The 17,985-nt window shown below is 33.4% G+C and overlaps 2 protein-coding genes across 2 annotated transcripts; both read left to right on the top strand.

Annotated features, from left to right (window-relative positions):
- Positions 1–3,569: 3,569 nt before the first annotated feature.
- On the top strand, positions 3,570–4,505 carry LOC110290161 (olfactory receptor 4P4-like). The gene has a single exon (XM_021156644.1). The coding sequence runs from the start codon at positions 3,570–3,572 to the stop codon at positions 4,503–4,505; it is 936 nt and encodes a 311-aa protein (XP_021012303.1).
- Positions 4,506–13,765: 9,260 nt separating this feature from the next.
- Positions 13,766–14,701, top strand: LOC110290122 (olfactory receptor 4P4-like). Its single transcript, XM_021156606.1, has one exon. The coding sequence runs from the start codon at positions 13,766–13,768 to the stop codon at positions 14,699–14,701; it is 936 nt and encodes a 311-aa protein (XP_021012265.1).
- Positions 14,702–17,985: the final 3,284 nt, after the last annotated feature.

The following is a 17,985-nucleotide window of genomic DNA, read 5'->3' as shown; positions in this document are numbered from 1 at the left end:
CAAAATTCCAACTCAATTCTTCAAGGAATTAGAAAGGACAATCAGCAGATTCATCTGGAATATCAAAAAACCTAGGATAGCAAAAACTCTTCTCAAGGAAAAAAGAACCTCTGATGGAATCACCATGCCTGACCTAAAGCTGTACTACAGAGTAAATGTGATAAAAACTGCATGGTACTGGTATAGAGACAGACAAGTAGACCAATGGAACAGAATTGAAGACCCAGAGATGAATCCACACACCTATGGTCACTTGATCTTTGACAAGGGAGCTAAAACCATCCAGTGGAAAAAGGGAGGGTAGACCCTTGGTCATGTGGAGACTTAATTCCCCGGAGTAGGTGAATGCTAGGGTGGTGAGGTGGGAGAGGGTGGGTAGGTGATGGAGAACCTTCTTAGAAGCCGAGAGGAGGGTGAATCGGATAGCGGGTTTGTGGAGGGGAAACCAGGAAGGGGGATACTATTTGAAATGTAAATAAATAATGTCATTTATATAATATTTATATTAAAAAATTCCTAGGAATATTGAATTATTCTTTCCAACTCTCAAAATATTCCAAGCCAGGAATCTGAAAACACTGAGAAACATGCTCCCCATCATTATGTGTCATAATTCTAAAATGTATCATTGCTTCTAAATAAATAAGATTTTTAATTTAGAAAATGCAAAAATAACCCACAAGACAAAAGTATGCAAAGTCAAGAAATCCATAATTTCCAAATAGTTCCATCAAATTATGGCCACATCTTCAACAATGAGCCTATTGTGAACACTTCATGCTGGAACTGTAACAACCACACATATAGAGACAGAGACACAGATAAAGATACATACACACACATACACACAATTTACTGACTTCTTTCATCATTGCCACATTTCAAAGATTAATTTGGCTAGACTTAATTATCAGTGTGTGTAGCAATGAATAGATTTTTAATATTTATTTCTCTGTTCCTTTGCAAATCCCAACACTAAATTCTCAGTGAAGGAAGGTAGAAAATTTCATTACTGCTCTTTGACAGTTGACCAAAAATATTCAGATGCAAATCAAAGAACTCATAAGAGATTATCTCTGTTTCCTTTCATGATGTTCTTTGCCTATACGCTAAAGATACTCTCTGTCTCTGTCTCTGTCCCCCCTCTCTCTCACACAGACAAACACACACACACACACACACACACACACACACACACACACACAAATACATTTATATCTCCTCTTAAGAATCAAGACCCTACACCTAAAAATTAAAAAAAAAAAACAATGTTCCTTTAAAGATACTCAAGTGTTCTACTTGTTCTTCAGAGGAGACTTCTTAGAAGTCCTGAGGCTCTCTGGATCTCAACAATAATATTGCCCTCTGGAGACATTGTGCTTATAGTGTAGCTACTATATAAAGACTAGTGAATTGTAGCTTCAGTATTCATAAGAGGCTTGAGAGTGAAGAGTGCAAATGCTGACAACTGATAATTCTGTGGAGTAAACATCAGTTACAGAAAGCTTTTAAGGGAAGTGGTAGTCATTCATTCATATGTAAAGATGTTATGATTTCTTTTGTGTGTACTTGGCTCTTGTTGTGTTTTTAGAATTTACTATGTATCTGTGAATATTTAGATTTGAATATATCTATAAATGGTACTTTGGAAATGTCCTCATCAATCTTTGATAGACTAAGCATAAAGAATGATTAGCTTTCAAGATGAAGGACTACTTATCTACTAAAGGAATATAGCAGTGTAAGTCCATAGATTTTTAAATCTTATTATTCTTAAATAGTATTGGGGTTTTCCACATGGAAAAGGGAAATGTAATCTTGGAAATGTTTTGATCTGTTAAATTTGTCAGGTCTGATTTATAGTCTTCTGTTTCATTTCAGGTGTTCATGGTAAGAAAAATCATCAAGATGAGCTACCGAGAAGGGTAGTAGTGTGATGAGTATTAGACACTAATCAGAAAATCATCCAAAAGTCATGTGCAGATAATGTTCATACTGCTCTCTTGTAGGTATTCAATGTCAGCTTGTTATTTTTAAGTTGTTAATTCAAGGGTTATCAAAATTTGAACCAATGAGCTTTGTGCCTGTTTTTATTTGTAAGATTCTTTCATTACTAGATTTTTGTATTTGACTCTCTTTTTGGAACAAAGTTTCTCCCCAAATAAAGCATAAATTTCAAATATAAACCTGATCTAATTTACTTAAAGAAATGAGACATTTACTATGGTTTGTAATGGTGCTATTTATTGTAAACTAACTTAGGTTAAGTTCTGATATTTCACTAATTAAATGGGAGATATTCTCAAAACATGAGACCTTTAAGGATTATATTGTTAATATAATAAAAAAATCTAAAATTAAAATTTTGAGTCTATATAATAAATAATTACTTCTAAAATTTTGTTTCTATTTAAAGCCTCAAGTAGTTGCAGAGGTCACTTTTATTGAAATTATAAAATATGGAAAGTAAGGCTTAATACCCTAAACATGGCTTGCAATGAAGGGTAAGATTTGCATAGAGGTATGGTTCCTAAATTAGGATTCAGTTTCATGTAGAAATTCCTTCTAGCTATCATCTAACTTTTGCTAACAGAGACAGAGGGGAAGTATTTGGTTCTTGCCTTTCTCCTGATCTAATAGTTTGATAATAGAACTTGATAGTGTAGCTTCAGAGAATAATATATGTAAATGTATAGATAAGTTCTGAAACAAATACAAACTAATATTCTAACTACAAAGCATATACTAAGATTATATACTATCTTCAAATTTGTTGGCTGTACATACACTTCTAGACTTCAAATTATCTGTGAATTACTGGAATTGTTCCTGAAGTGTTTGTATACTGTTAATGAATCTATATGTGCTGAAAGATAATCTTTTATACTAATGTGTAGATGAGCAATGCAAATAATTTTTCTTTCTTATCAAAATCTCCACGAAAAAAAAGTTATTATATTTTTACATTCTTAATTATCTTCAGAACATAACCCACTTTTTCTATTTTATTAACTTCAATAAGTGATTCTCATATAACTTTCAACTATCTTATTTGATGGAATATTTCTCATCAGTCATATAATTCTCATTTTAAAAATTTTAAAAGTCACAAATATTTTCAAATAGAGAATATTGAGTTTGCTACACTATTTTATGTCAGAGAGACATAAAATCCTACTAAGATACATAATTGTTTTGAATAAGATGTATTCTCCACATTATATTATATTATTTTCCTGTTTCAAAATTTTGCACACAAAAGAAGCACATTTACTTTGTATTGGAAAATTGTAATGATAATTTATATTTTAACAAATAAAAGATTTTCTTGATATTACTATTAAGATAGATTATTAGGGATAATAAATAAGTAACTATTTGACACACAAAAATCTAAATTTCAAACACCAAGGAATTTATATTGACTTATAAATTATCAACTGGAATATTTAACAATAGTTTCCAATACTTGTTTATAATGCTTACGTAGTTGTGATTTCATTGAAAATAATTTATCTAAAAACTTTTTTTCCATAGATACTCAATTGTCCTTGTATAGATTATAATAAATGGAATGCCAGAGGAACATATCAGAATTTCTTCTTATGGGGCTATCTTCCAAGCAGAACATTGAAGTATTTTGCTTCATGTTCTTCTTACTCTGCTACTTTACCATCTTGTCTTGGAATCTGCTGATCCTTTTCTCAATTAGATGCAGTTCTCTGTTCAACCAACCTATGTACTATTTCCTCAGTCATTTAGCTTCTACGGACATTTGCTATACCTCCTGTGTGACACCCAAATTGATTGTGGATCTGCTTGCAAAAAGAAAAACTATCTCTTATAGAAACTGCATGCTACAGGTCTTTGCCATGCACTTCTTTGGAATGATTGAAACCTTAATCCTGACAGTCATGGCTTTTGACCGCTGTGTGGCCATCTGCAAGCCTCTCCACTACAGGGTCATCATGAGCAGAAACAGGTGCTATGTCTTTATCTGGGCTTCCTGGGTTGGTGGTGTTGCCCACTCCTTTCCCCAGGTAATGATGCTAGTCTGTTTGCCCTTCTGTGGACCCAATGAATTAGATCACTACTACTGTGACGTTTTCCCTTTGCTGAAAGTTGCTTGCACTGATACCTACATCACTGGTGTCCTCATGGTTGCCAATTCAGGAACGGTTGCCTTTGTTATCTTTGTTCTCTTGTTTGGTTCATATGTAATTATACTGTTCACATTAAGGAATTACTCAGCAGAGGGGAGACGCAAAGCTCTTTCAACCTGTGGATCCCATATATCTGTGGTTATTTTATTCTTTGGACCTTCCATCTTTGCCTACCTTAGACCTCCTACCACTTTCCCTGAAGACAAAATCTTTGCACTGTTTTACACTATCATTGCTCCTATGTTCAACCCCCTCATATATACTCTAAGAAATACAGAGATGAAGAGTGCCATAAAGAAGGTTTGGGGTCACATGACATTTTTAGGAGCAAAACACAATTAATTTGCTTTACTAATAGAAGGTTAAAACACTGTACAACTATTAAACTGGTTTTAAATGAAGAGGAACAGTTAGTGTCTCAACTGTTCCAAATTTGCTCATTCATAATTAGCAAAAATGACAATATGAATAATAATTACTAACAAGTATTTTATTTTGAAACCTAGTAAGAAAATGAACATTGAAATTGTTATGGGTTAAAAAATGATTTTTAGATTATACAATCATTTTCTACATTAATTTAATGTTATTAGCTCCTTTAGTTGATTTATTTCATGACGATAAACATTTTTTTAAAGCACAATTTAGGAATAGATTGAAACTGTCTTCAGAAGGAATGTTATAGTAATGAAATTTGTATTGTGAGCAGATTTGTAAATAACACTCATATGATGATTCACTGAAACAAATCATTCTATGAAATGTAAAAAAAAAAAAGAGAGAGAATTTGAGTGATTCTGACACAAAATATTCATAATGAATTCACCTGAGAGCTGCTACCTTGCTCACTTATAAATGTCAGTAGCTTTATGCATAGTCCCAGTTATTGGCATAAACAATGACTTTCTGGACAGTCACAGTTTTGGCACATACAATGGATTTATGAATGATAACAGGTTTAGGATGAATATCTGATCTTGTCTCTTTAAATATCCTCAACTTGTAGAAACACTGAATAAGAAAATCTATTTTTTTCTTTTTCTCAGTAAAACTTATTTATTTGAGGAGTTCTATGTGTAACATGATTCAGAAAAATCAATGGATGCCAGATTTTCTGAATACATTTACATGAGAAAGGATTCAGTCTATTCTGATAAAATGATATAGCATCAGGAATTTCTTTTTCCTGATTTTACAATTTGTAACCTATTCATTAACATATAAAATAATTTTATGCATTGTGGTCTTTTTTTTTCCCAGAGCTGAGAACTGAACCCAGGGTCTTGTGCTTAGTAGGCAAGTGCACTACCACTGAGCTAAATCCCCAACCCTGCATTGCTGTCTTTTGATACATGTAGTTCTCTCACCCCCCTTTAATCCTCTTGTGAGCCTCCTCCCCTTGTTCAGATTCGATTTATGTTGTTTTTAAATAATTTTCATAAAACCATGTTTGGAGCATATTCTTTCTTGTCTCTAACTCCTCCTAGAACTTCCTTGCCTCTCTACGCATCCAAATTCAAATTCTACCCCATCTATCTCTCTCTTTCTCAAAAAAAAACAACAAAATAACAAAAAAATGAAATGGACAAACAGACAAGTCAAAATACCAAAACAAACCAAAAGGTATACAAAAACTCATGGAATACATGTTGTGTTGGCTAACTTCTCATAGGAATTGGGCTTATCCTGTTGTATAGTTAAAACACTCAGTGACACTTCTCTGGGAAAAATTTCACACACATTTTCCCTTTCCCATCAGGTATCAATAGGAAATAGTGTCCTTGTTAGAGAAAATTTTGTGTCTTCTTCCACTTTGCCATTTGGGATTTGGTCCAAATTGAACATATATAGGTGCTGACTTGCTCTCATACTCTCTGTGAATTCAGTTGTGTATCAGCTCTATTGTTTCTGAATGGTGCTTTTTCTTAGCATCATTTACCATCTCTGGCTCTTAAAACTTTTCTGTTTCTTCTTCAGGACAGATGCTGAGCCTTACGGGGAACAGTTTAATAAACACATTCCATTTAATGCTGAATATTCCAAAGTCTCTCATTCTCTGCACATTCTTCAGTTGAAGGTCTCTGTTTTAATTGCCATCTGCTATAAGAGGAAGCTTCTCTGATTAGGTCTGGGCGATACACTGATTTACCAATAGAGTAATTTTGTGATTGGAAGTAACTTTATTATTATGTTTTCTTAGCATAATAATAGTAGTAGCTGGATTCTTTCTTTTAAATTGTCTGTTTTTATGTTACATGTATTCCATTGCCTTCATTTGTCCCAAATTACTTGTTCCATTATAGCTTAATTTCTCTATGTTTTACTTTATACTTTCATATATTTATGTGCTTTTCTAGGCTCACTCTTTCTCCCTAAAACCTGTTTGCTTCAGTTTTAGTGGGGGTCACTTACTTGCCTAACAACATGAAGAGATATATACATTTCATGATTGATAGCCATTTTATATCTATTTTCAGAGAATTCCATGAGAGCTATACCTAGGATCTAACTGTGACCACTTCATCATATAATCAGGCAGATTCTATGAAGAATGATTAGTTTATATTAGTGGTGCTAACCAAACGATGCAATGTAGATACATATTTGTTAACTCTTAGACCTATCAATATTTCTCAATTGATCATTGCCTAGGGTCAGCTGTCGCTGACCTATATACATTTATTTCACCATTAATTTCTATTCATACTCTCACAAAGGAAACTGCTTATCCCATTTTTGTTTCTCATGGAAGAGTCCATGGACCTTTTATTTTAATGGTGAGGCTCTTGAATGTGTTGGAATTATGCCTCATGTTACTCAGTGCTGCCTAACAAACTGATGTGTAGACATTGGGCTGTGCTCTAGGATGGTAAATTTGTAAACTTTCTCTCCCTATATCTCAGTGTCTCCCTCACCTAACTTGTACTTCCATTTAGTTTAGTCATAAGAATAATGCAGGTTTCAATACAAAGAATATACTGGATATTCCACTTCAGCTTTTATATATGTGTAATAATCAAAACTAGAACAGGAATTAAGAATGTAGTTGTCATTATTGCATTATATAACTACATTCTATTTAATAAATTTACAGTCCATTTATATATTAATAAATACACCTGAAAAACAGTTTAAGTAAATTTGTTAGCTAGACAAATTAAAATCATAGACACAACATAAAATCCTTCCTCAGGATCTATTAATTTTCTTAATTCATAATTATTTAAACTTTAAACCAACTAACAAACCTGTTTACTTAATTTTTTATTCATTAATTTATTCACTTCTTGTTCTTTTATTTCTTTTCCCATTTTTATTGAAAATATAATATTTCTGATAAAATAACCCTGATTAATAATTGGATATATAAAATATTCATTCCTTTTTCTATAGCAAAGCATGTCTCTTCTTAATATCCTGGAAATATGTCCTTTTTTGATTTCAGGTCTTTAATCATTTATTTAATATTCTGCTGCTGAATTATTAATATCTTCCAAGTGTTACCTTTTATAATTTCTGGAATTTAAAGTAACAAATTAAAAACACACTCTCCTCCTATGTATGTTTCCTGGAGACTTACTGGCTCTTTATCCCTTTTGTCTTCATGATTTATTTCATAGTAAGAAAAATCAAGCAGTGATTTCTCAACCAAGTAGTTGAGAAAATTGTTGCTTTTTAATACAATTTTAACATTTTTTGAGAAGATCTTGGCTTTTAGTATTCCCATTTTGTGACTTTAAACAAAATAAAGTGGATTTGGTTTACATCAGGTAACTTCATTCTATAACTCTCACTCTTTTTTTTTTTTTTTTTTTCGATTTAATGCCCTTTACTACACCAGGTGTTAGTGTGTGTTCATGGAAGGAATATACTTGATATTATATCAATGACTGTAAATGGCCATGTTTAAATGACCATGCTTTGATATTGATGTTTCTTATTCCCACTGTGTTAACATAGGTAGCTATAGCCTAGGTTAGACTTGAGCTCCCAACCCATCTATTTCAGTCTCCAACATACTACACAACATACATGTTCCACCATGATCAGGAATATTGGCATTTTTTATATTATAGTTTTTAGATTATCCTAATTTTTGTCTAAATCATAAGGATTTTTGATATATGGTATGAGAGATTATATAAGGAATAAATAAACAAAGTATTTGCATTGCATAGTGGTGTGTGTGTGTGTGTGTGTGTGTGTGTGTGTGTGTGTATGAATTTGTGAGGGAATCCAGTCACTGATGTCTAGAGGCTGCTTAGTGGCTGGAATCTCTAGATCACTAGCAACGTCATGTGTGGCTGGATTATTATTTATAACCCTCATCGGGTGTGAACTTCAGCTTTTCTGTTAACTTGGCCCTAAAGAAAATTCTTCTGGTGAGTTTATAATTTGTTAAGTAAATCAGTCTTTTCTGGAACAGAAAGTCAACATACAGAATTAAGGACAAATATTTACTTTAGTCTCCATATTAATTTATAAAATGTACAGCAATTTTCTGTCTGTTTCTTACACAAAGTAATTTTAGTAATAGAATTAGGTGTTATGATTTGACTAATTTGGATCTATAACTGATTCCACTTATTTTAAATTCTTTCTTCCTATAAGAACTTGCAACTCCTGCTTAACCCAATCTTGGAATAATCAGGGCTACCAGATTGTAACCTCCCCCCTTAACTCAGGTTTCCCTATTAGCAAGAAGAGAGCATTGGGTGGATCCTGCTGCCCTATCATTCTGCCACTCCCACTGCTCGAGCCTGCAGCCTTGCTCTTCCAGAGCCAAACATGTGGTCACCTGCAATTTTACTCCAGGATGATTTGGTGGGAATGGGCCCCTTTCACTGCTTCATAACAGAATGTCGGAAATAGTAAAATTGAACCTTGATCAGACTGGTTGTCCCAGTTCCATCATTATCACGCCGCTTAACCCACCTCTTCTCTTCCAGATTCCAAGATGCCTTTCCAGACTAGAACCCAGACATTTGAGCTGCTGGCCGGCCACAAAACTAGATATTTTCTCTCTTCTTTTAAAATACGTTTTTGTCTATATAACTGCTTTTTTTCAGTAACAGAATTTGTAAAGACTCATTACTCGTAAAGTCATGAGCATTGATTTTGTTTCGTTATCTACTAATCTTAAACTGGCTGCCTATGTAGCTATGAAATTAAAGCTATCTGATGGAGCCCAGTTGGCTCCATAGAAGCTCTTGCATCCCTTGCATCTGGAACTTTCTAGTGGCTACCTCCAGTTCTCCATCCCCCCACTGCTACACACCTCAGTTCAATTTTCTAACCCACTGTACTCCTCTCCAGTCTCCTCCCATACCTGATTCTGTTGCTCTTTTCCCTCCCTCCTACCCTCTCCATCCCAGGTCATTCCTTCCTTCTATCTTCTGTGATTATTTTGTTCCCCCTTCTAAGTAGGACTGAAGCATGCACACTTTTGTCTTCCTTCTTCTTGGGCTGCATATGGTCTGTAAGATGCTCCAACATATATCAAGGACACATGCTCACTATAGTCATAGCAACCTTATTTATAATAGCAAGAAGCTGGAAAGGATGTTGAAAATGTCCTTCAACAGAGGAATGGACACAGAAAATAAGGTACATTTACACAATGGTGTATTAATCAGCTATTAAAAACAATAACTTCATTAAATTTTGGGGGAAATGGATGGAACTAGAAAATATTATCCTGAGTGAGGTAACATAGTCCCAAAAAGAACACTCACTGATAAGTGCATATTAGACCAAAAGCTCAGAATACCAAAGATACAATTCACAGACCACATAAAGCTCAAGAAGAAGGAAGAACAAAGTGTGGGTGCTTCGGTCCTTCATAGAAGGGGTAACAAAATACTCACAGCAGTATATGTGGAGACAAAATATGGAACAGAGACTGAAGGAAAGGCCATCCATAAACTGTCCCCACTTGGGGAGTCCATCCCATATTCAGTCTCCAAATGCAGACACATTTGTGGATCCTAAGAAGTGCATGTTTTCAGGAGCCTGATATAACTGTCTTCTGAGAGGCTCTGTCAGAGCCTAACAAATACAGAGCTGGATTCTCACAGCCAACCATTGTACTGAGCATTGGGAGGGCTTAGAGAAAAGACTGAAGGAGCTGAAGAGGTTCTCAACTCTATAGGAAGAACAACAATACCAACCAACCTTATTCCCCAGAGCTCCCAGGGACTAAACCACCAACAAGAGTACAAATGGAGGGATCCATGACTCCAGCTGCATATGTAACAGAGGATTGCCTTTTTTAGCATCAATTGGAGGGTAGACTCTTGGTCATGTGGAGACTTAATTCCCCAGAGTAGGTGAATGCTAGGGTGGTTAGGTGGGAGAGGGTGGGTAGGTGAAGGTAACCTTCTTAGTAGCAGAGAGGAGGGTGAATGGGATAGCTGGTTTGTGGAGGGGAAACCAGGAAGGGAGATACTATTTGAAATGTAAATAAATAATGTCATTTATATAATATTTATAATAAAAAAATCCTAGGAATATTGAATTATTCTTCCCAACTCTCAAAATATTCCAAGCCAGGAGTCTGAAAACACTGAGGAACATGCTCCCTGTAGTTGTGTGTCATAATTCTAAAATGTATCATTGTTTCTAAATAAATAAGATTTTTTAATTTAGAAAAAGCAAAAAAATACAAGACAAAAGGATGCAAATACAAGAAATCCATAAGGTCCAAATACTAACATCAAATTATGGCTACATCTTCAACAATGAGCCTATTGTGAACACTTCATACTGGAACTGTAACAACCACACATATAGAGACAGAAACACAGAAAAAGATACATACACACACATACATACAATTTATTGACTTCTTTTTTCATCTGCCACATTTCAAAGATTAATTTGGCTAGACTTACTTATCAGTGTGTGTAGCAATGAATGTGAACTTTAATATTTATTTCTCTGTTCCTTTGCAAATCCCAACACTAAATACCTAGTGAAGGAAGGTAGAAAATTTCATTACTGTTCTGTGACAGTTGACCAAAAATATTCAGATGCAAATCACAGAACTCATAAGAGACTATCTCTGTTTCCTTTCATGATGTTCTTTGCCTATAATGTGAAGATTCTCTCTGTCTCTGTCTCTCTCTCTCTCTCTCTCTCTCTCTCTCTCTCTCTCTCTCTCTCTCTCTCTCTCTCTCTCTCTCTCTCTCCCTCTCTTCAGACACACGCACACACACACACACAATTACATTTATGTCTCCTCTCAAAAATTAAGAATCTAACCCTCAAAAAAAATGTTTCTTTAAAGATACTCAAGTGTTCTTCTTGTTCTTCAGAGGAGATTTCTTAGAAGTCCTGAGGCTCTCTGGATCTCAACAGTAATATTGCCCTCTAGAGACATTGTGCTTTGAGTGTAGCTACTACATAAAGACTAGTGAATTGTAGCTTAAGTATCCATAAGAGGCTTGAGAGTGAAGAGTGCAAATGCTGACAACTGATAATTCTGAGGAGTAAACATCAGTTACAGAAAGCTTTTGAGGGAAGAGGTAGTCATACATTCATATATAAAGATGTTATGATTTCTTTTGTGTGTACTTGGCTCTTGTTGTGTTTTTAGAATTTACTATGTATCTGTGAATATTTAGATTTGAATATATCTATAAATGGTACTTTGGAAATGCCATCATCAATCTTTGGTAGACTAAGCATAAAGAATGATTAGGTTTCAAGATGAAGGACAACGTATCTACTGAAGGAATATAGCAGTGTATATCCAAAGATTTTTGAATCTTACTATTTTTATATAGTATTGGAATTTTTCATATGGAAAAGAGAAATGTAATCTTGGAAATGTTTTGATCTGTTAAATTTGTCAGGTCTGATTTATAGTCTTCTGTTTCATTTCAGGTGTTCATGGTAAGAAAAATCAGCAACATGAGCTACCAAGAAGGGTAGTTGTGTAATGAGGAGTATTAGACACTAATCAGAAAATCATCCAAAAGTCATGTGCAGATAATGTTCATACTGCTCTCTTGTAGGTATTCAATGTTAACTTGTTATTTTTAAGTTGTTAATTCATGTGTTATCAAAATTTGAACCAATGAGATTTGAGCCTGTTTTTATTTGTAAGTTTCTTTAATTACTAGATTTTTGTATTTTACTTTCCTTTTGCAACAAATTTTCTCCAGAAATAAAGCATAAATTTCAAACATAAATCTAATCTAATTTACTTAAAGAAATGAGACATTTACTATGGTTTGTGATGGTGCTATTTATTGTACAGTATCTTAGGTTAAGTTCTGGTATTTCACTAATTAAATGAGAGATATTTTCAAACCATGGGACCTTTAAGAATTGTTAATATAATAAAAAAATCTAAAATTAAAATTTTGAGTCATTATAATACATAATTACTTCTAAAGTTTTATGTCTCTATTTAAAGCCTCAAGTAGTTACAAAGGTCACTTTTACTGAAATTATAAAATATGGAATGTAAAGCTTAGTACCCTAAACATGGCTTGCAATGAAAGGTAAGATTTGCATAGAGGTATGGTTCCTAAATTAGGATTCAGTTTCATGTAGAAATTCCTTCTAGCTATCATTTAACATTTGCTAAAAGAGACAGAGGGGAAATATTTGGTTCCTGCCTTTCTCCTGGTCTAATAGTTTGATAATAAAACATGATAGTGTAGCTTCAGAATAGAGCATAATATATGTGAATATACACATAGGTTCTGAAACAAATACAAACTAATATTTTAATTACAATGCATATATTAAGATTATATAGTATCTTCAAATTTGTTGGCTGTACATACACTTGCAGACTTCAAATTATCTGTGAATTTCTGGAATTATTCCTGATGTGTTTGAACACTGTTAAAGAATCTATATTTGCCTAAAGACAATCTTTTATACTAATGTGTAGATGAGCAATGCAAATAATTTTTCTTTCTTATCAAAATCTCCACGATATAAAAGATATTATATTTTTACCTTCTTAATTATCTTCAGAACATAACCCACATATTCTATTTTGTTAACTTCAATATGTGATTCTCATATAACTTTCAACTATCTTATTTGATGGAATATTTCTCATCACATATAATTCTCATTTTAAAAATTTTAATAGTCATAAATATTTTCCTATAGAGAATATTGAGTTTGCTACACTATTTTATGTCAGAGAGACATAAAATCCTACTAAGATACATAAATGTTTTGAATAAAATGTGCAACTGAAAGCATAACTAAGATGTATTCTCCACATTATATTATGTTATTTTCCTGTTTCAAAATTTTGCACACAAAAGAAGCACATTTACTTTGTATTGGAAAATTGTAATGATAATTTATATTTAACAGATAAAAGATTTTCTTGGTATTACTATTAAGATGGATTATTAGGAGTAATAAATAATTAACTATTTGAAACACAAAAAATCTAATTTTCAAATACCTAGGCAATATATACTGATTTATAAATTATCAACTTGAATATTTAACAATAGTTTCCAATACTTGTTTATAATGTTTACGTAGTTGTGATTTCATTGAAAATAACTTGTATAAATCTTGTTTCCATAGATACTCAATTGTCCTTGTATAGATTATAGTAAATGGAATGCCAGAGGAACATATCAGAATTTCTTCTTATGGGGCTATCATCCAAGCAGAACATTGAAGTATTTTGCTTCATTTTCTTTTTATTCTGCTACTTTACCATCTTGTCTTGGAATCTGTTGATCCTTTTCTCAATTAGATGCAGTTCTCTGTTTGACCAACCTATGTACTATTTCCTCAGTCATTTAGCTTCTATGGACATTTGCTATACCTCCTGTGTGACACCCAAATTGATTGTGGATCTGCTTGTAGAAAGAAAAACCATCTCTTATACAAACTGCATGCTACAGGTGTTTGCCATGCACTTCTTTGGAATGATTGAAATCTTAATTCTGACAGCCATGGCCTTTGACCGCTGTGTGGCCATCTGCAAGCCTCTCCACTACATGGTCATCATGAGCAGAAACAGATGCCATATTTTTATCTGGGCTTCCTGGGTTGGTGGTGTTGCCCACTCCTCTCCCCAGGTTATGATGCTAGTCTGTTTGCCCTTCTGTGGACCCAATGAATTAGATCACTACTACTGTGACGTTTTCCCTTTGCTGAAAGTTGCTTGCACTGATACCTACATCACTGGTGTCCTCATGGTTGCCAATTCAGGAATGGTTGCCTTCGTTATCTTTGTTCTCTTGTTTGGTTCATATGTAATTATACTGTTCACATTAAGGAATTACTCAGCAGAGGGGAGACGCAAAGCTCTTTCAACCTGTGGGTCCCATATATCTGTGGTTATTTTATTCTTTGGACCTTCCATCTTTGCCTACCTTAGACCTCCTACCACTTTACCTGAAGACAAAATCTTTGCACTGTTTTACACTATCATTGCTCCTATGTTCAACCCCCTCATATATACTCTAAGAAATACAGAGATGAAGAGTGCCATAAAGAAGGTTTGGNGTCANATGACATTTTTAGGAGCAAAACACAATTAATTTGCTTTACTAATAGAAGGTTAAAACACTGTACAACTATTAAACTGGTTTTAAATGAAGAGGAACAGTTAGTGTCTCAACTGTTCCAAATTTGCTTATTCATAACTAGCAAAAATGAGAATATGAATAATAATTACTAACACATATTTTACTTTCCAACCTAGTACAGAAATGAACATTGAAATTATTATGGGTTAAAAAATGGTTTTTTATATTATACAATCCTTTTCTACATTAATTTAATGTTATTAGCTTCTTGACTTGATTCATTTCATGATGATAAACATTCTTTTCAAGCACAATTTAGTAATAGATTGAAACTGTCTCTAGAAGAAAGGTTATAGTAATGAACTTTGTATTGTGAGCAGATTTGTAAATAACCCTCATATGATGAGTCAGTGAAACAAATCATTCTACAAAAGTTTAAAAAAAGTGAGAGAATTTGAGTGATTTTGACATAAAATATTCATCATGAAGTCACCAGAGAGCTGCTACCTTGCTCACTTATACATGTCAGTAGCTTTATGCGTAATCCCATTTATAGGCACAAACGATGACTTTGTGGACATTCACAGTTTTAGGCACATACAATGTATTTATGGATGATAATAGGTTTAGGATGAATATCTGAGCTTGTCTCTTTAAATATCCTCAGCTTGTAGAAACACTTTCAGAAAAATCAACACATGCCAGAATGTCTTAATATATATACATGTGAAAGGATTCTGTTCTATTCTGATCAAATTTTATAGCATCAGGAATTACTTTTTCCTGATTTTATAATGTTTAACCTATTCATTAGCATATAAAATAATGTTATGCATTGCGGTCTTTTTTTTTTCCTTGAGCTGAGGACTGAACCCAGGGTCTTGTCCTTGCTAGACAAGTGCACTACTACTGAGCTAAGTCCTCAACCCTGCATTGCAGTCTTTTGATACACATAGTTCTCTCACTCCCCTTTAGTCCTCTTGAGAGCCTCCTCCCCTTGTTCATATTCGATTTATTTTATTTTTAAATAATTTTCATAAAACTATGTTTGGAGCATATACTTTCTTGTCTCTAACTCATCCTAGAACTTCTTTGCCTCTCTACACATCCAAATTCATGTTCTCCCTCAACTTTCTCTCTCTTTCCCCAAAAACAACAAAATAACAAAATATGAAATGGACAGACAAGTCACAATACCAAAACAAACTAAAAGGTATACAAAAACCCATGGAATTCATGTTGTGTTGGCTAACTTCTCATAGGAATGGGGCTTATCCTGTTGTATAATTAAAATACTCAGTGACACTCAACTGGGAAAAATTTCACACAGATTTTCCCTTTCCCATCAGGTATCAATTGGAAATAGAGTCTTTGTTAGGAAAAATTTTTTGTTTTCTTCCACTTTGCCATTATGGGATTTAGTCCAAATTGATCATGTATAGGTGGTGACTTGCTCTCATACTCTCGGTGACTTCAGTTGTGTATCAGCTCTATTGTTTCTGAATGGTGCTTTTTCTTAGCATCATTTACCATCTCTGACTCTTATAAATTTTCTGTTTCCTCTTTAGGACAGATGCTGAGCCTTACGGGGAACAGTTTAATAAACACATTCCATTTAATGCTGAGTATTCCAAAGTCTCTCATTTTCTGCACATTCTTCAGTTGTTGGTCTCTGGTTTAATTGCCATCTGCTATAAGACGAAGCTTCTCTGATTGGGGCTGGGTGATACACTGATTTACAAAGAGAGTAATTATGTCATTGGAAGTCATTTTATTATTTTGTTTCCTTAGCATAATTATAGTAGTAGCTGGTTCCTTTNTTTNAAATTGTCTGTTTTTATGTTACATGTATTCCATTGCCTTCATTTGTCCCAAATTCCTTGTTCCATTATAGCTTATCTTCTCTATATTTTACTTTCTACATTCACATATTTATGTGCCTTTTTAGGCTCACTGTTTCCCCCTAAAACCTGTTTTCTTCAGTTATAGAGGGGGTCACTTACTTACCTAACAACATACAGAGATATATACATTTCATGATTGATAGCCATTTTATATCAATTTTCAGAGAATTCCATGAGAGCTATACCTAGGATCTAAATGTGACCACTTCATCATATAATTAGCCAGACTATATAAAGAGTGATTAGTTTGTATTAGTGGTGCTAACAAAAAGATGCAATGTAGATACCTATTTGTTAACTCTTAGACCTAACAATATTTCTCAAGTGATCATAGCCTAGGGTCAGCTGTTACTGACCTATATACATTTATTTTACCATTAATTTCTATTCTTACTCTCACAAAGGAAACTGCTTATCCCATTTTTGTTTCTCATGGAAGAGTCCATGGACCTTTTATTTTAATGGTAGGTTCTTGAATGTGTTGGAATTATGCTTCATGTTACTCAGAGCTGCCTGACAAAATGATGTGTAGACATTGGGCCGTGATCTAGGATGGTAAATTTGTAAACCTTCTCTCCCTATATCTCAGTGTCTCCCTCACTTTACTTGTACTTCCATTTAGTTTTGTTGTAATAATAATGTAGGTTTCAATACAAAGAATATACTGGATATTCCACTTCAGCTTTTATATATGTGTAATAATCAAAACTAGAACAGCAATTAAGAATGTAGTTGTCATTATTGCATTATATAACTACATTCTATTTAATAAATTTACAGTGCATTTATATATTAATAGATACACCTGAAAAACAGTTTAAGTAAATTTGTTAGCTAGACAAATTAAAAGTATAGACAAAGCCGGACATGGTGGAGCATGCCTTTAATCCCAGCACTCGGGAGGCAGAGGTAGGCAGATTTCTGAGTTCAAGCCAGCCTGGTCTACAAAGTGAGTGCCAGGACAGCCAGGGCTACACAGAGAAACCCTGTCTCAAAAAACCAAAAAAAAAAAAAAAACTTAGACAAAACCTATAATCCTTCCTCAGGATCTATTATTTTTCTTAATTCATAATTATTTAAACTTTAAACAAACTAACAAACCTGTTTATTTAAATTTTTTATTCATTAATTTATTCATTTCTTGTTCTTTTATTTCTTTTCCCATTTTTATTGAAAGTATAATATTTCTCATAAAATAATCCAGATTAATAATTGGATATATAAAATATTCATTCCTTTTTCTATAGAAAAGCATGTCTCTTCTTAATATCCTGGAAATATGTAATTTTTAGATTTCAGGTCTTTAATCATTTATTCAATATTCTGCTGTTGATTTATTAAAATCTTCCAATGTTACCTTTTATAATTTAAAGTAATAAATTAAAAACACTC

This window comes from Mus caroli, chromosome 2, assembly GCF_900094665.2.
Source record: "Mus caroli chromosome 2, CAROLI_EIJ_v1.1, whole genome shotgun sequence".
Lineage (NCBI taxonomy): Eukaryota > Metazoa > Chordata > Mammalia > Rodentia > Muridae > Mus > Mus caroli.
This window is presented reverse-complemented; position numbering and strand designations above follow the sequence as displayed.